This window comes from Narcine bancroftii, chromosome 6, assembly GCF_036971445.1.
Source record: "Narcine bancroftii isolate sNarBan1 chromosome 6, sNarBan1.hap1, whole genome shotgun sequence".
Lineage (NCBI taxonomy): Eukaryota > Metazoa > Chordata > Chondrichthyes > Torpediniformes > Narcinidae > Narcine > Narcine bancroftii.
Genome location: NC_091474.1, coordinates 5,008,161 through 5,028,082, shown reverse-complemented (window position 1 = coordinate 5,028,082; position 19,922 = coordinate 5,008,161). Strand labels below are relative to the sequence as shown.

General features: G+C 39.6%; 1 protein-coding gene across 3 annotated transcripts in view; it reads left to right on the top strand.

The window, feature by feature from the left end:
- The window catches only part of helz2a (helicase with zinc finger 2a), a 125,573-nt gene that overhangs the window by 2,751 nt on the left and 102,900 nt on the right, over positions 1–19,922 (top strand). For 2 of the 3 annotated variants that reach the window (XM_069883697.1, XM_069883695.1), the window contains exons 2-5: positions 9,229–9,341; positions 15,039–16,117; positions 17,968–18,151; positions 19,423–19,530. In XM_069883697.1, the coding sequence (XP_069739798.1) occupies positions 15,141–16,117; positions 17,968–18,151; positions 19,423–19,530 (1,269 nt within the window). In that variant the 5' untranslated portion in view covers positions 9,229–9,341; positions 15,039–15,140. The remainder of the gene's footprint in view (positions 1–9,228; positions 9,342–15,038; positions 16,118–17,967; positions 18,152–19,422; positions 19,531–19,922) is intronic. The other variant, XM_069883696.1, reaches the window with a different exon arrangement.

The following is a 19,922-nucleotide window of genomic DNA, read 5'->3' as shown; positions in this document are numbered from 1 at the left end:
CACCAAAGCTTGGAGAAAATTCATAAATGTTAAATTCTGTGCACAGTATAAGAATTGCCTGATACCGGTGATCTTGGAGGAGTGAGAAGTGAGATTGGACTGTGAATCAAAGAACTTTTCTGAATTTATACACATTACATACACGTGCGCTTAGAATTAGAAGGGGGTTAACTTGATAGTAATAAGTTAAAGTTTGATCGTGTTTTTATGTTTAAAAAAAAAAGTAATTTTTGTTTAAGTAACCATTTGTCTTGGTGAATATCTATTGCTGCTGGGTTTTGGGATCCTCTGGGCCCGTAACAGATTATTCTGAACTTTCATCTCAGTCTTAAGATTTCAAAATGTGACATAGTGTGCTAGTAAAAATGTGCTGGATGTCAGAGGGAGACACATCTGAACTTTTGCAAACCCCCAGACTCACCATTGACCTGAGATGATCTGAGTTGTGGGGCTGAACACTCTTCATTCCTGTCTCTTCAACCGTGATGCATCTGTCAACGTCTCACTCAGTTGAATGATTGTAGCAAACTTTATTAACAAAATGAAGCTGTAGTCTATCTCCTAATTAATATTCACATATAATCAATGCACTTTAGTCAATTGTTTTTAAGGACATTTGATGTAAAAAAACCAAGTAACTGGTTTGAGATGTCTCTGATATTCAAAGACATTGGGAAAGAATGAAAAGTCCCTCTAACAACATGTGATTTCATTACGTGAGATTTACTCATAGCCTGCTCTGCGTTGTGGGGTGATTGCAGCAACAAAGCTGTAAGGTTAGTGTGGCTGGGATGGGGTAGGAAGAACGTACATTCAAAGCCCTGTATGACCTGGCCCAAATTTAAATGCCTCTTGACCGCTTCTCAGCCTTCCAGGTGAAACAAGCAAAAACCAAGTTTGTGCGCAAAATATATTTTTAATTTTGAATTATAATTTTAATGGGCCAGTAAACTCTATATTACTAAAAATAGTGTATTACTGTACTATAAATAAAAATACAACATGTATTTATTGAGGGCTGGCTCCCAAAATTTAATGCACTCTTTCAGATAATTTATGACCAGGAATCTGTTCAGCCAACGTGTCAATTTTTCAATAATATTAATCATTCAATTAATCTACTCGTGTCTTAAATCCATTTACTCTCACCGACCCAATTTGCCGTGGGTCTAATTTTGTGCCATTTGTAAAATTAAATACATGCTCTTTATTTCGTTCTTTACATCATTATAGCTGATTTCCCCATACATTTCTTTAGAGAGCACTATTTGTCACATCGTGCCAAAGGAAGAATAAATTCCTCAGTCTTTTTCTCTTTATGTAACCTTCCCATGATTACTCAATTGTATCAGAGACATAATTTCAGTTTCAGGAACTCATGAAATCGGTGGCAAGTTTTGTTTTATGAATGTCAGTCCTCACCAGATCTTATTTCTCCTTGTTAAAGGTTTCAGTAAACTGAACATTATGATTGTTATTTAATGAATGCCTATGGGGTGGCCAATCTTTTAATTTTTAATTTAGACATACGGCATGGTAACAGGCCATTTTGACCCAAGAGTCTGTGCCAGCCAATTAACCTCTTCCCCTGGTATGTCTCTCTTTCTTTGGCTTGGCTTCGCGGACGAAGATTTATGGAGGGGGTAAAAAGTCCACGTCAGCTGCAGGCTCGTTTGTGGCTGACAAGTCCGATGCGGGACAGGCAGACACGATTGCTGTGGTTGCAGGGGAAAATTGGTTGGTTGAGGTTGGGTGTTGGGTTTTTCCTCCTTTGCCTTTTGTCAGTGAGGTGGGCTCTGCGGTCTTCTTCAAAGGAGGTTGCTGCCCGCCAAACTGTGAGGCGCCAAGATGCACGGTTTGAGGCGTTATCAGCCCACTGGCGGTGGTATGTACTTATGGGCCTAAATGACTTGCTACCTTGCTGTATGTCTAAATTAAAAAATTAAAAGGTTGGCCACCTCTGGCCTATACATATTCTGGCTATTAACTATACTAAGTTGATCACAATATTTTATTATTGTTTCATTATTATTTCTGGAACAACATGTGACTGAAACACAGTCCAGATTCTCTAAAAATGTTCTACTATCAGACATGTGTTGATCCCAATCTACAAGGAAGTAAAAATTCCTCATTAAAATCATTGCAGCCTGGCTATATGCTTATCTAATTTCTACATTTATGTTTTCTGCAGCTTACCTACAAGAATCTTAAATCCTTTCTGTTTTTCAATTGCTACCCTAAAATTCTTCGTTGTCTCTTTAGTATCTTTTCCCATCCGCAATGTGATTTTGCTATTGTTTTTCTTTGAATATTCACTTTTTGCTTCCTGGTGAAGCCAGTTCCTAGTCCTGATCACATTGAAGACTTATCTCAATTAAAGTTACCATAAAGTTGAATTTGCACCTGTGGTTCTTTCAGTTTGTTCCTCAATCTTTGATCCCTGTAAAAGGAATGATTTTTTTTTTGAGCACACTGACTAATCATCTTCCACTAATGTTCTATTCACACATTGTGAACTTCTCTTTTGTGGTCAAATCACATTATTTCTGTTATTTTTCCCTTTATCTGCAGAGCCTGAAGTAATTAAGTAATTTGCTTAATTGGTGCCTAGGTAACAGATTCTTTTGCCTGACATAAAAGAAAATTAGAAAGGGATAGTGAATAAAAGCCAGAATCGGAATATTGGCGTACTTTCTTTTCAGTCATCCATTTAGAACTATGAGTGTTAGGTTTTCCTCCAGGCTGCTCCAGGACGTCGTAACCAGGACCCATTCTTTGTGCAGATGGAGTCAGTGGATAAGTGGGGTATCCAGTGGGGTATTATTAGAGTTGGTGTCACCCAGTGCGGTAACTCGTGAGGTCACCCCTGTAGCCCCCCCACCTCCCTCCACCATGGACCTCCTCCGTATCAGACCATACAGAATCCTTAGTAATGTTTTTTTACTAATGTTACTCCTCAATCGTAATTCCCATCTATCACTGAATGTAATGGCAATTAGTAGAGAGATAAGCAATGAGCAAAATTAAAATGACACCTTTAAATTACAGTATCCTATTTACAGCCTAAATGTATTATACTAATGACCATAATACAGGTACACAATCCTTTATCCGGAATCCTTGGGGGACGGTGTGTTCCGAATTTTGGATTTTGGAAAGCCAGATTTAAGTCCACCCGAATTGTGCTGCTGTATCCACCCCTACCCCCTTCCAGTTGCGCTGCCTGTCTCTTCGCCCGCCCGACTCACACTGCCATCTCTCTCCCCACTTGCTGGATTTTGGAGCTTTCCGGATTTTAGATGTCTGGATAAAGGATTGTGTACCTGTATTGTGGCTAAAACACCAGAAACTTTGACAAAAGCAGCGGCTATAAAAACACCAGCAGCAACAAAAACAACAGCGCTTGCTGGTAGCGCGGGCAGACGGAACCACGTGATTTGAAGCATCCATTATCATTGGGTAATAAAGACAGCTCTGATCAGAGCACATTAGAAGTTTCAAAAAGTAAATTAGCATTGAGTTTTAGCCTTGGGTTTAAGAAAAATATTTTTCTTAAAACTAACTACAGGAAAATTTTAAAAAAAAATATTTCTGCTGAAACACTGCACAAAAATTTTATAGATGGTCATTTAGGTGTCACCCCACCCCTCTGATGGTATCACCCGGTGTGATCCGCACCTCCCTATTGATGCCAGTGGGTGTATCTAAGGTATGGCACATCCCCTGGGCACCACTTGATGGGGTGCACTGCTGAGCAGTTTCTATTAAAGTTAAGCAAGCCATCCTCAGATAGTAAAAAAATAATTTTCTTCAGCCGGTCTCCCCGGTGGTCCCCGCACCTCCCCGCATGACTAGAAGTGGCTCATGGAAGGAGGAATGACTAACGTAGATGAAGGCCTGATTTGCCTGGACGGAGTCATTTTTTAAGTTTTCCACCACCTGTCAGCTCCACCACCCCCATTCCCCTACCAGTGCCACCTGCCAACCCCCCCCCCCCACCACCCTGGCCAGCACCACCCCCCAACATACAAAGTTCACACACCTCTTCTCCGCTCCATCCACCCTTCCTTGTCCTCCTGTTTGCTCTCAACTTATTAAAAGGCCGAAGCCCTAATACAACATAGCGAACACCAATACCAGCTCTAACAAGACCTCTTTGCCACCATTTATTTTGACACATGGAATGTAAAAGGTTGGCCACCCCTGCCATTAATGCTATTTCCCATAGACAATACCCTAGATATGTGGTGTCATTATTCCTATTTCCAGTACACTCTCACAGTTGCATGCTCATCTCACTACTCATTACTTCCCAAACATTAGTTTCCATCTGACTCTGCAATAACAAAACAAATTCATTTTGAACCCACTCTCTAATTTCGTTTCTTACTCCCTACCCCTCCCCAATTTTCTTTTAAATTGGCCAAACACATCTCCCACTTTGATACCAGTTAGTTAAATGTTATCCTCTGAAAGGATTCTGTTTTTTGGTAATGGATCCCTGAATATCATTAAGATTCTTTTTTTCTCCGCCTGCCCCCTGCTCTGGACAACCTCTCGCTCAAAAATGCTGTGGTCAACGTTTTGGACGTCCTTTTCATTGCCTCTATTCTCAATGGCGGCAGGTGAAATAAAAACAGAAAATGCTGGAAAAACTGATTTCCATCAAGTGTAGTTTTTATTTTGCTTCTTAGCACATTCTGCCTTTGGAATAGATTTTCCTGATTGTCATTTCCATCTCATTTTATTTGCTATCAATACTGTTCTGAATCTACATTTAATATGAATTATGCAAGGGTCTGTAATAAACTGTCCATATATTCTTAATATTCCTCCTCTCGTTTCATTTTAGTTTCTGAGCCAATGAAATTCCTGATTGAGAGACGTTTTCTCAGGACACATGAATAATTTTAAACAAACTCAGACAATCTTCCAAATCCACAGCTACGTTGTTCAATTTGAGTTATATAGTACAACTCTGATTTTCCGAAATGCTCGAGACTGGGCCTTTGTCGGATAAACGGTTTTTTTGGAGAACAGGTTATTTTTTAAAAACAGCCCAGTAGCAACAGCAAATCACTTGGAGCTGAAACACAGCAACAAACAACAAGGGAAGGCTTTTTAAGCATTAAAATAATGTTTGGCCATCGGCGATCATTGACACTTCCCAGCCGAGGTTTCCGCCCAGGACTCCAACGATCCCGCTCCTGCCTGGGAGGCCATTCTCCTTGCTGACGCTGGGACAAGGGAATCTTCCGACCGTTTGCGGCTGGGAGACAGTTAGAGAGAGAGAGTTGGAAAGAAATGACAAAAAAGGGAAGGTAAAGAAGAAGTGGAAAGAGAGAGAGAGGAGAGGGAGTTATTTGAAACGAGGACATCGTCATTCTAATTTCATGTCGGGTGAGGTCAGTTCGGCTCTGAAAACATTTCAGATAAATGAGGATTTCAGAGAATCTGATTTTGGATAATGGGAGTTGTACTGTAATTCTTTTTTAAAATAGACACTAAATACTAATACGCTGCATAAAATGTTTAAAATTTTTTGGCTCAAACCATAACAAAAACTAGAGTCAAGTAACAGCTTTGTTTTGGACTAAATTCCATTGCTGTGTAAACTCTCAACTTTGAATTGTTTGAGCACAGCCTGTGCAACCACAGTATCTGTTTTCTTGAAATTGTTTGCTCACCTTTAAGAGAGACATCCAAATTACAAATAATGATTCAGTCCTATTCATAATACTGAACGTACTCTGTCGTTCAAATGATGAAGCCCATTCAATTAGTTACCTTGGGCAGGCAATGCTCTTTGCATGCTTGATATCGCAGCCCCGAAACAGATATGTATCCATGCACTGACGTGGGAAGAGATTCAAGGCAATGATCTCTGCTTCCTTGAAGGAATACAACATATCCACTGGAAATCACCATGTCTGCATAGGTTTCTTCTGGTGCTCATGTTTCCTCTCACATCCCAATTATATGCGGGTTTGTAGATTGATTAGCAGTTTCCTCCAGTGTGTCAGTGAATGATAGCATCTCGAAGAATTTGATGGATATGGAGGAGAATTAAATGTGGCCAGTATTGTTAAAGGATGCTAAATGGTGTGGATAAATTCAAAAAGCATGTTTCTGTGTTTAAATTACTCTTTTTTAAAAAAACTTTATTCGTTAAAAAAACAAATAATATATGACATATACAACAATTAACCATAAACGAACGTTATATTTTTATATATAAAAAAAAGGAAAAAAAGAGAAAAGACCCCCCCCCTTCAGCCAACTCTCCTAAGGAGAGCCATAAAGAAAGAAAAAAATTAAAAAAAAAATTTAAATATACATATTAAGATCTAATCAATGTAAATTGAGATGTAAATATTCTGAATATAACAACCAGTGTTTAAATGACTCTATGACTTTATATACAAGACCCCCCACTGCCTACTAGGACCAGAAAAATGGAGAAGCAGCATTTGGAATGGTGGCAGGCCATGTATTGGGGACAGAAACTTGGTATTGGTGGCTAAAGGAGAAGACTGAAACCAAAAAGTATTTTGGAATTGGAGTGACAATCTGTTTTGGCTGAAGTGTGAGGTTCAATATTTACTGGAGATTGCGATGAGGTTGGTGACTAGTTGTGAAAGTATTTAGATATGGTGCAAAAGAGAATTTCCTGTGATATACCAGTAAGTATTTCAAGCATGATGAAATTAATCTGAGTCAATATTTTTAAATTACTTTGAAACTCTGGCAATAAATTTGCTCCTCTTAATGTGTCATCTACCTCTCTTTTTTCCTCAATCACTTTGGTTTCTGTCTATTCTGTCACATCTTTTAATCCCTTAATTTCCACCCTTATGACTATTTATGTGGTTATTTCCCCTCATCATTTATTCATCTTCTTTACTGTCTTTATATTCCCTTGACTTTATTTTGAACAATTAAATACTTAGATTTCTTTCTCCTCTTTTGCTTTTTTAATAATTGATTCAGAATCAATCAGAATTTACTGTCATGAACAAGTCTTGTAATTCAATGTTTTGCAGCAGGGTCACCGAGCAAACGTTCATATAATAATCATCTTCTAACATTATTATATTCTTACAAGATCAAGCCAGCAACCACAAAGAAGGCAGATCACACAGGGGTAAAGATGAACAATCACACTTACTTTATTAACAAAAAAATTCACCTTCAAACTTTAATTCAAAAATCCTCCTTTTTATAACAATGCCCACTGGTTACTATGCAAATTTCTATAACAGCGTAAAACTAATAAATTCCCCAGCCTAAATATAACATATGTAATTAAAGTCTAAGTTATATTTCCAAACAGCCCACAGAAAAACTTAGACACAAAACAAACACAAAACACACAAGACTCACAAAACTTCGATCTCAACCGAAGCAAAGATCATAAACAAAATTCAGTCTGTTTGGTAAACTGAAACCAAAAGATCTTTGTGAGAGAGAGAGAGAGGTGGGGGGGGGGGGGGAAACGACAAAATTTGAAGTTGTCTTGTGTTGCTTGCAGAGAGAGGAACCACTGGCTTGGTCCGGATCCTTCTGGCTGCCTTCGGAATGTTCATCCCTTTTTGAAATCCCAACATTCTAAACTATCCTCCAGACCATGAGTCATGCTCTGGGCCTTCTTCTACTCCACAGCACCCCCAGTGGTGGTTTATTGTCCAAGTCCAGAAATTTTTAGATCATTTTCTGCACATGCTCAGTCCGTCTCCCACTCTCTCAGCAATCCACCTTTACTTTGGTTCTCTAAGGCAAACTGTCACTTTTTAGCATAAAACCACACAACATCTAGGCCAATACCAAACACAGAACTCAGTAACAATATAAAAAAATAAAAAGAATAGTGAACGAATAGTAAGGCAGTATCTTTGGTTCATTCAGGAATCTGATGGCAGTGGGGAACAAGCTGTCCTTGTGGCACTGAGTGCTCATCTTTAGGCTCCTGTACTTTTTTCCTGATGGTATCAGAGTGAAGAGGGCATGGCCTGGGTGGTGGGGGTCTTTGAGGATTGAAGCAGCTTTTTTAAGATACCGCCTCATGTTGATGTCCTCGATGGAGTGAAGTCTGGTGCCTGTGATGCTGCTGGCTGAGTTAACCACCCTCTGGAGTTTATTCTTGTCCTGAGATTTGGCACCTCCATACCAGGTAGTGATGCAACCAGCCAGAATGCTCTCCATGGTACACCTGTAGAAGATTACGAGAGTCTTCGGTAACATTCCAAATCTCCTCAGATTCCTATTGAAAATGGGGTGAGACAGGAGAAAAAGGATTGAGGGTGGCTGGGTGGGTGGGGGAAAAACACAAATGGTGAAAAGAGAAAAGAGCAGCATAAACAGCTTCGGAGAAGGAGGTGATCTTGAAGCAGCGTCAAGAGTCATATAGGGGGATGAATTGGAGACTGATTTAATAGGCAAGATGTGCCTGATCCGGCCATTTTCTTAGTATTCTGCACCATGAATGTAAACAAGGGGTGACTGGGATGCTGCATCAGAGTTATGAAGGTGGGGCAAAGGACTAGCATTTTGCATTGGGGATCAGATGATGAGAAGAGAAGGGAATGGTGGAGGGAACCAAATGGATTCTTCCTTAGGGATTGGAGTGGGTGTAGAACTGACCAAGGCATCAGCATAGACAAGTTGGGTTAAAGGGCCTGCTTCTGTGCTGTGTAACTCTCAGATGGCTCCTTATTCAGGAAGAAATGGGGTTGGAAGGACCATTGGATCCAGCAATGCATTGGGAGTACATTCAAGGAGATGACCAGTATAATCTCTAATAGAAAATCCTCAGTCAAATGCAAAATGATTGGAATTGTTTGAAGAAGGAGATACTGGATAGCCCACCATGCTTAGAGAAAGTAGGTCAGCAGGACTGGTAGAGCCAGGGACCAATTAATTAAAATGACTGAACAAATATGACTGCACTTGGCCTTTGTTTAAGTGAACTTCTCTACAAGATTTGTTGTGACTTAGTAAATATTCAAACCACAATTGTGTCCATCTTTTTTCTCAGTTACATTTTAAAATTATATTATTCTTTCTTTAACTTTTAGTAAAGTTACCATTGTTTTCCTAAGTCTGTTAAGAAAGCAGCCCTTCCATTGCAGGAATATTTGTGTAAATTGGAATGTTTTGTACAGAGATTGGTTTTACAGCATACAGCCCAACCATGTGTTGATTAAATATATTTCTATTTCCATGAAGATCCTGATGGTTATTATTAGATGTTAGATAAGAACTGCAGCAATAACAGCCTGTGTGAAGCTGATGCAAAATTGGAGGATATCGAAAGTTAAAATCCAATTCTCAAGGATGGGGTGAGTTATGTTTAATATAAAACAGCACAATATTGTCACAGATATATGTATATATATATGTAAAACAAGCACTTTTTATTTTTCTTTCTTTCAGGTATTTAATGAAAAGCAATAACCCATTTTACAATTCCTTATTCACAGAAGTGGTAACAATTGTGGCATTAATATTTGATATAATAATCTCAAAATTATTACAAAAAGTAGCTGTTAATTCTTTTCTGACTGATTTGGTGCAGAATTAAATATTCGAACTTGCCCGTCTTTTATTTTTAGCGGCATTTTCCCTACCCCTTTTCCTTAGACCTTTCCATGGCATCGCAGGACAACACAGTTGGGGTAGTAGTTAGGGGCAATGTGGTTACAGTGCCAGTGATTGGGACCGGGGTTCAAATCCTGTCCTGCCTTTAAGGAGTTTGTACGTTCTCCCCTGTGCCTGCGTGGGGTTTCCCCAGGGGCTCCGGTTCCCTCCCACCCTTCAAAATGTTCAGGGGGTGTAGGTTAATTGGGTGTGATGGGGTGACACAGACGCGTGGGCCGATTATGGTCTGTTACCATATACCACTGTGACAGAGGTGCACCAAAGAAGAGGTACAAGGACTGCCTAAAGAAAGCTCTTGGTGCCTGCCCCATTGACCACCGCCAGTGGGCTGATCTCGCCTCCAACCGTGCATCTTGGCGCCTCACAATTCAGTGGGCAGCAACCACCTTGGAAGAAGACCGCAGAGCCCACCTCACTGACAAAAGGCAAAGGAGGAAAAACCCAACACCCAACCCCAACCCACCAATTTTCCCTTGCAACCGCTGCAACCGTGTCCCGCATCGGACTTGTCAGCCACAAACGAGCCTGCAGCTGACGTGGACATTTCCCCTCCATAAATCTTCGTCCGCGAAGCCAGCCAAAGAAAAGAAGAAATTTAAAAAGAAAAAAAATCAGAATCTATCTGAAAATTCTTGATCAGATTTGCAGATTATTGAGGTCACCAAATGGCAATGAGCTGAAACTGTTATTTCATTGATGTATATTTAAATCTAAATTATTTTCAAGTTTCTTATTACATGGTAATTTTATTTCGTTTTGTAGTGGAATAGCTTTCATTTTGTTCATCGTTCAGGATGTTGTGCAATTTCCAGAGTTGCAAAGTCACTAAATAAACATTTACATCGGAAACAGAAACTGATGCAATCATCTTGGCAGTCATAGATCAGTTGCATGTCAATCAGCACAAAGCAATTTAGCCCTTTCTTAAAAATTATATCTGCCCTTTTCTTAAGCTGGAATTTGCTGTGAGAATAACTGTGAGGTTGTCAGCACTCAGCTTTATAATGAATAAAATGCACCAGTGTCTTGTTAAATCCACAAACATACAGTACGATGGGGAAATCCATTATTGCTGTCAATAATTTTCTGCTCCACTGTGGAGTTTGCAATATTCACCATGGCCATCAACAGAGTATAAATGAATTGATGAAAATCCACATTTTATTACCCTTTGTCTCTAATCTGATTTCCCTCTCATTTACTCAATTAATCATCCTTACGCTTTTAAATTCATAATTCTCACTGTATAGTGGAAGTCTAAGACTCCATGTGCCAGAAATCTGGACCATCTGAGTATCTGGACTTTCCAAAAACTCTCAGTTTTGAAATTTAGCGGGCTTTTCTGTGCCTGCGTGTGTGCATAAGTTAGCACAGATGTTCAGCAACAAAATGCAACCACACTTGTTGATTTTATTGTTCCTTAAAACTTCTCATTTTGAAATAAACTATCAAAATTTGCCTGTTCATCCCTTTATTCCTCCTCAAATTTAAATTTTAAAAGAACGTCCCGAGAACTGGAAAATCCGGACTGATGCAATCTGTGAGCAGCCTGGACTTTCAGACCATCTTTATGATCATCATGGGCACTCTACCCCATCATCAGCTTGTTTTTTTTTTCAACATCTAATGAGCAATATTTCCTTTAAACTGGAGAGAAACAGAGTTTGACAAGAGACACATTCTCTGGCAAAACTAGTTTGCTTTTGGTCAGATCCAAATTGACAAAAATGAGATGAGTCTTTGTTCAGTACTTGACATGAGGAGCATTCACAGGTGCACATAAAAACATGAGGACTAGAATCTGTGACTGAAAAACACAATTTAGGTTGATTGAATTACTCGCAGCAAAGTTTGCAGTTTGATTTCTCGAGAGAACGATTTTTTTTTCAAAAGGTTTGCTTTCTGAGAGAAAATTGGAGATTATGATAGACAACTTCAAACTGAACACAAAGATCATTTCAGATTTGCTGTATCACGTAGAAAGTTGGAGAAACATTAAATTAACTTTTGTTGAATTTAGCATGTATAATGCATAATGTACCTCTGAGCCAAGCTCTCAGGTTGACTGCAAATGTTGCTCAACAAATGAGAGGAGCCCAGGGTTTGTCTTGGTCACCAATTTTACAACCGAAGTAGAGCTCATAGGCCTTCTTAATAAATACAGTCATGCTGCATCTTTGAGCCTTGTTAATATTGGTCACAAATGTAACAGAATGTATCACAGCTGTTGTGATGTTGATGAGACATTTCTGCTGTATTGAATCTTCCTGAAGTCAATAAATGCTATTGTTAAGTACATTCACTGCGCTATTGCCTGAAGAACATGCGCATCAACATGTACATCAATATAATGTACAGTATCTGTATATATAGCCTGTCTGCATCTATCCTGACTAAGCATGCCCAGGCCTAAGACAACATTGAGTTCAAACCCAGGTGTGCTTGGACTGACCAAAACAGTTTGCTTTGTGGGCAATATAATAGCAGACTTAAAATTTGGCATGAACTCACAAAATATAAAATTTTTTTAAGGTGATTTTCTTAACCAGCAAAGATAAGCGTATACAGAGCCGTTGTCATACCCACACTCCTGTTCGGCTCCGAATCATGGGTCCTCTACCGGCACCACCTACGGCTCCTAGAACGCTTCCACCAGCGTTGTCTCCGCTCCATCCTCAACATCCATTGGAGCGCTTACACCCCTAACGTCGAAGTACTCGAGATGGCAGAGGTCGACAGCATCGAGTCCACGCTTATGAAGATCCAGCTGCGCTGGATGGGTCACGTCTCCAGAATGGAGGACCATCGCCTTCCCAAGATCGTATTATATGGCGAGCTCTCCACTGGCCACCGTGACAGAGGTGCACCAAAGAAAAGGTACAAGGACTGCCTAAAGAAATCTCTTGGTGCCTGCCACATTGACCACCGCCAGTGGGCTGATAACGCCTCAAACCATGCATCTTGGCGCCTCACAGTTTGGCGGGCAGCAACCTCCTTTGAAGAAGACCGCAGAGCCCACCTCACTGACAAAAGGCAAAGGAGGAAAAACCCAACACCCAACCCCAACCAACCAATTTTCCCTTGCAACCGCTGCAATCGTGTCTGCCTGTCCCGCATCGGACTTGTCAGCCACAAACGAGCCTGCAGCTGACGTGGACTTTTTACCCCCTCCATAAATCTTCGTCCGCGAAGCCAAGCCAAAGAACCCAAAATCCATAAAATACACCCAAAAATGTTCAGGAAGCAAAATCTTTGTTGTTCAGTGAAATTAACTATATCAGTGCAGTAAATGGTTGGTCACTAAGCAGAACTACAGATGTCACTCAGGTTCAAATCAATGATGAATTTATTAGAATTTTGCTTATCTTTTTTTGTAGTTACTAGGCTCTCATAACAATTAAAAACTGAACATTATAATTATTCCTTCCCCCTCTGAAATTTTCATTAAAGGGATGGAGGATAGGTGGGGCAAGATTTCTAATTCTTCCCTCCCCAAGGTCATCTCTTTGGAAGACCTCATTTTATGTGAAACTGTGAGCGATCTGTTCGCCATTCTTTTGGGATATGCTGGTATTGGTGGAGTGATTTTTAAAAAAATTTAAACATACAGCATGGTAGCAGGCCCTTCTGGCCCATGAGCCTGACCTGCTCAAATACTATAATTATCCCTCAACCGCTGTATGTTTTGAAGTGTAGAAGGAAACCGGAGCATCTGGAGGAAACTCACGCAGATATGGGGAGAACGTATCAACTCCTTACAGACAGCGCTGGATTTGAACCCAGGTTAATGCTGCTGTAACAGTATTGCATTAACTGCTACATTAACCTTGCCATCCTGATGTCGTTGATAGTATTGCAAGTGTAGCTGTGAAGTCTTCTGAATCGAGGTGTTCAAAATGGGTAACCACAATAGACCCTGCTTGCTGGGATCTCATCCCAACTTCTTTATTGTTGCCTCCGCTAGTGGGACGTACACAGGACTTCACCGATGCACAAATCTCCACCAGCCTTAGTCACCTGTAATTTTTGAAAGGATCATAGGAAAACACCCTGTTGCTCATGTCGTTGTTGAGTCAGTCCTGTCAGTACTTCCATTTATAACATATGTTACAGGGCATGTTAGAATTGGGTAAAATATGTCGAAAAAAGATAGATTGTGGGGATTAGTGTAGGCTATACTTCACAAAAGACATCTCATTTAATTTGCAAGAGCTTTGCATATTTCTCTCTCTGAAACTAACAAGAACCTTCTTGAGCAGTAGCTATTTAACTTTAAGCACCAGAGCCTGGTGAAGATTCATAAATGTTAAATTCTGTGCACAGTCTAAGAATTACCTGAACTTGGAGAAGTGAGAACTGAATGATTGGACAATGAAATAGAGAACTTTCCTGAACATATACACATTACATACACGTGTGCTTAGAATTAGAAGGGGGTTAAGTTAATAGAAATAAGTTTAAGATTGATCTTATTATGTTTAAAGAAAATTAAAAGCAGCTTTTGTTTAAGTAACCATTGTCTTGGTAAATTTCTATTGCTGCTGGGTTTTGGAGTCCTCTGGGCTCATAACACATAACATTTAATCATTTTGTAACTCTGTTTTGATTACATCAATACAGTGAAATCACTAGTATCCAGAATTCAAATAGCTGGCAAAAAAATGTTAAAAAAAAAGAATAAAATAAGAGGTAAAAAAAATACATACATTTACATTTGTGAAAGTAAATCTTCTCTGAAGTAACACATAAACATTTGGTGAAGATGGGAGTAAATATTAAGACAGCGGAGGGAGGGCCTTGGTTGGGCTTTTCTCGTAGCAGCTGTTTGAATAAAGTTGTGTAAAACAGCAACGGTATTGCCCAGGATGAAGAGCTGGTTGATGCCGCTCGCCATTGGGATGACTTTATTAAAGAGTCTCCTTATCCCTGCTTCATAAGAGTTGTTCAGGTTAGAGACTTTAACTGTAAACTTGGGGGAGGGGATTAATTATCTTTCATGTTATTGTTCATCTTTCAGGGAGGAACCTGCAAACACAGTGACGGTTAAATGTTTTCAATGAATTTGACTGAAAATAAAGCAAAATGCTTTAAGGTTTATATATTCATGCAAGTCAAGTTTGTTCAGTGTAAATACAGTATAGTATTTTTGTCTTTCATACTGTTTATTCTTAATGCTGGTGTATTAGTTAAGAATTGTGAGAGTAAGTCTTAGGCAACTGTAAAATTCACTTATCTGGCATCTACCTATCCCTATTGGTGCTGGATACCAGGGCTTTACTGTACTCTTTTGACATTATATAAATAGAAAATATTTCTCTTACAATTTCTTCATGCAGAATTATAAATATATAATTCCCTTATTTCTTTTAATGTTGCAGAACTGGTTTTGAAACTCAGTGGATGATTGTTGATTTCATATGATACAATTGAAAACCAAACAACCGAGAATTTCTTGATGTGTAGTGTCCTCTTGAAGGAGAATGAAAGGAATGGAAGATCTATTAAAAGAGCTTGATTTGCACCTAATTTGCTTTGAGTGTTCGGAGACAATAAACGAGACCAACGTTGTTCTCAAAAAAGTGAACCACAAATGCCAGCATCTCCATCTTGTGGCAAGGAAGCAACAGGGCAGTTGGAAATTAATTCGCAGACGGCCAACTTTCATTAATCCTGTGCGCTATGATGTATGTTGGTTCTACAAGAAAGGGACTGGCTGCAGGAAACATGGGAACAACTGCACTTTTGCATGGAATAAAGAAGAAGCTTTGGTATGGAATTATGAAAAAGACAACAGAACTCAACGAAGCAGATTAAAGAATTTGGTGGCAGAAAGAATGAACAATGGAAGATCAGAAACCAAACAGCAGAGAGTTGAGGAAGAAATTGTGAATGAATTTGAAGGACAATTTGTTGAATTATGTACAGATTGTTTCTATATGGTACCTCAGCAAATAGCACAACAAAACTCAAAAGACCTCTGTTCATTTTCACAGCCACATAAATGGAAGCCATTGTTGGTCCATATCCTTACTGGTGCCAATGGAATGCAGCAGTACAATGAAATTAGATCTGCCCCATCTCAAGGGGAAATACAGTATTGTAATAAAATTTTGCGGGGAGAATTATGCTGCCGTGGTTACAATAATTGCACATATGCCCATAGCGAAGTTGAATTGATGGTATGGAAATCAGAAATAGATCGAGGTTTGAAGCGTCCGACCTTGCTTCAGGTCTCACAGCAACGGAACTGGAATGGCCTTCCACGAGCAGCACAGCAGATAGGAAACAAAGTTCATTTATACTGCAACCTGTGTCTGGTAACATTTTCTTCCCAAAATGCATTTGAAAATCATTGTTCGTCCATAGAGCATGCTCAGATGGTCCTAAGAGACACAACTGTTGAGTGGAAATATCGAAAACCACCTCTTAAAGAAAAAAAATTCCAGTTATGTTCAAGGTAAGTGAATTATTCCAAAATAGCAACAGAGAAAAATAATCATTTTGTAGTATTCTGTACATACTATTAGTTATGATTAATCTTCATCAATAATCATTAAAAAGCATTCAGTCATTTTTGAGAAGAGGAACAGATAAGCTGGATTTGGAAATCCTGAGATTTTATGCAATCTTCAGTGTAGCTTGAATAATAGAGGCTGCCAGAAGCTTTGAACACAGTTGAATTTTTACTCATTACAGGAAAATTTTCTCCCCCTTATTAGAAAATGTGTGAAGAATTTTGAGTAAAGCCTCTTGTTGCGAGCTAAAATTCATGTTGTGAAAAAAAATGAGGTCATGTCACTATCTCAATACAAGAACATTTTAAATAATTCTTCTGCATGCCAGTTTTTAATAGCATTTGGCTCAAGGTTTAGATATTTGCTTTAATATGTGTTTGTTATCAATTTTGGCTTGATAATGCTTCTCAAGATTCAAGATTCAATTTAGTGTCATTGTACTAAAACAGAGTCATATTACATGAAATTGCTCTTGGCTGCTGTAAGGCAGACAGATTCAACATCGGCAGGAATTGCCTGAAGCATTTCTTACAGTCAGAAAAAGAGAAGCAAAGGAGAGCCCCCCGCCCCCCCTTCCACGTGAGTTACTGAGTGTCTGTAAGATTCACCTCTCATGCTTCTGCAGTCCAAACCATTTTACGACAAGAGCTCCAGATCTGAACCACCAACATGGCTGATCGTGTCGGAGGTTCTATGATGTGCTTTGGAACTACATTGAATACATTTCATAAATTAATAAAAATTATTTGTTATTAACCCTTTTAAGACTTATTCCACTAATGCAAACAATTTAGATTATGTAATAATTTTAAAGAACAAATCCAGGTTGGTATCCTGAGAATTTTCTTTTTTGTTTATTCAAGAGCTTGGGTAACATGCAGTTAATTTCAGTTAAGGAGGTGCTAAACTCTGCCCACAAGCTTCATGGCTCTGTTGTTGGCCTTGTCTCTTATGCACTGCATTTCTGTTACAGAATAACTTCAGTACTTTACTCCATTCATCTAAAAATTCCCAATTTTATGTATGACACCAAATTTGGTGGGGTTCTGGTGTAAGACATTGGCAACATAGAAAAGAGGAACAGGAAGGAGTCATTTGAGAAGGGCCCAAATGGTAGGCTATCACCAAAGTTAAGACACATGGCTTGATGATAGTAGACAGAGGATAGCAGTGATTAGAAGTCAGTGGTGTACACCAGTGGTGTACCATAAGGATCAGTGTTTGGATCCTTGCTGTTCGGAATATATACTAACAACTTGGATATGAATTTAGGAGGAATGATTATTATTTTATGGATGACACCAAATTTCGTGGTGTTCTCGTGTCAGACATTGACAGCACTGGAGTTGGCTGTCTTTCTCTTTGAACCTTCCTCATTGTTCAGTATATTAATGTCCAAGGTTCCAAACAAACTCCTATTTCCTGCTCCTTTCCCAAAAGAAACAGCCATGACTGACTGTGTCTGATAGGGAATTCACTTATTCTCAATATCTTAAACCCATTTCACACTTGCATCCCAGTAAATCGGCCGTTCAGTGTCCCGGGATACGAATGGGGGGTTAGGCCTTGCACACTAGACCACTCCTAACTGGGACACTGAACACTTCCACACTTGCAAGGGTTTATCCCCGGTGTTTGACCAGCAGGTCAGGCTGCACTAATGGAGAGAAATCAAGTGAGGTATCCTCCATGTTGTTGCTAGAATATCAAGCCATTAATGCCAGAATAATGTGTGCTTCAGATTTACTGTGTCTTTAGATTTTTTAAATTAAAATATTTTTGTCAATTAAAGGATTGATATCTGTGAACTTGGTGAGAACTGCACTCATGCCCACTCCTGGCAAGAGCTTGAAGAATGGATAATGCGGTCAGAGGTTGGACATAATCGGAAGAAGACTGCAATGAATCAGGGGCTGATTTCCTTCCGGGACAGATTACTTGAGGAGTACAGGAAATGTGGAAATGAAGCACTGATTGTAAGAGTTTTTTCATCAGCAAGTATTTCCTTCTTGTCACTGCTGTCCAGTTTTCAAAATTATTTTTATTTTTTTGGAAAGGGATTAGATTTCTTTTTTTTGGTCATTCTAACGAAGTTGTATCGCTATTGTTTTATTTTTGGTAATGCATATATTTGGTAACCTTGTGTTCTCTATACAATGAGTTCTTGTTCTATAAAAATCAATAAAAAGATTGAAAGAGAAAAGTTATTTATTTTTAAATGGTTAATAGATAGAGTAGAAACCTTATTATCTGGAATTCAATCAACTGGAAACAAAATGACTGGCAAGAAAAAAATATTTGAGAAAATAAATAAATGGTTTTCCAAATGAATGAGACTGGGTGGGTGGACCCCATGGGGAAGCACTGAGACTTCATTGGACATGTGCAGGTCTGTCCCGCTGAACTAGCAGTGATCCTCAAGCATGGGCATTTTCTCCCTGTTTCCCCTTACGTGGAGGTGAGTCGGGTTGTCCGCGTGAGGATGGTGCGACCAGGGCCTGACTGGGACATTTGCGTGGAGGTGAGTTGGGTTGTCAGCGCGAGGAAGGGGGTGACAAAGGGCCTGACCGGGACACCTGCGTGGAGGTGAGTTGGGTTGTCTGTGCGAGGATGGTGTGACCAGGGCCTGACCGGGACACCTGCGTGGAGGTGAGTTGGGTTGTCCGTGCAAGGATGATGTGACCAGGGCCTGACCGGGACACCTGCGTGGAGTTGAGTTGGGTTGTCAGCGCGAGGAAGGGGGTGACAAAGGCCCTGAACGGGACACCTGCGTGGAGGTGAGTTGGGATGCGCCAAGAGTCTGACTGGAACACCAGGATGAGGAGCTGGCTAATGCTGCTAGGGTGACTCTCCCAAAGTGCCTCCCTATCCCTGCCTAATAACAGTCTTTATGACTATTAGGTATATTAATAAGGCTTTATCTGTAAACCTGGAAGTGGTGGGGGGTGCAGTTAATTATGATGGCGGCATGGTTAGTGCAACGCTGTTACAGCCCCAGCAACAAAGGTTCGAATTTAAATTTTTAAGTTACAAGAATTACCTGATTAAAGTGAACTTTACATAATTAAACGCAACAACACAAATTTTTCAAATGGTTTTACATTTTGCATATCTTTTGACCTTAAATGGTATATTCTTAATTCAGGTGTATTAGTTAGGCATTGGAAGAGTGAGTCTCAGTCAACTGCCCATAGGTGCCGGATACTGGGGATTCTACTGTACTTTAACATCATATATCAATTTCTAGATGTCGGAAGAAGTTGATGGTATCGCTGTATCATGTGACCATGACTTAAGAGTACTCCATTACGATAAAAAAAAAAAACTGAAGTGGAATTTCCAGATAAAAGCAAAGGTAGATATTCACTTTTCTTTTTCAAATTTAGTACAATTGAATATGAGTTCAAATATTCCCAGGGATTATTACATCCAGACAGTATAAGAGGGCAACAATCTTACAAGGTATGATGAACACCATCCATTTTGTGTTTGGCCATACAATATTGCTGAATGGGATAGACAATATAAATATTGGAGCTCAAAAATGAGATACTATCAGTAGAAGAAGACCAAATCTATCACCAGGTGACTTACCGTTACCATCAAGAGTAGACCCTGTTTCAATGAGGACTTCAAAAGGACCAGTGTGCCTAAAAATGAGGAGCTGCATTTTGGTAGGTCAAACCTGGGGGCAGAGTACATGGTTAATGGTAGGATTGGTAGAATAACAGAGTGGAAGTACAGAGG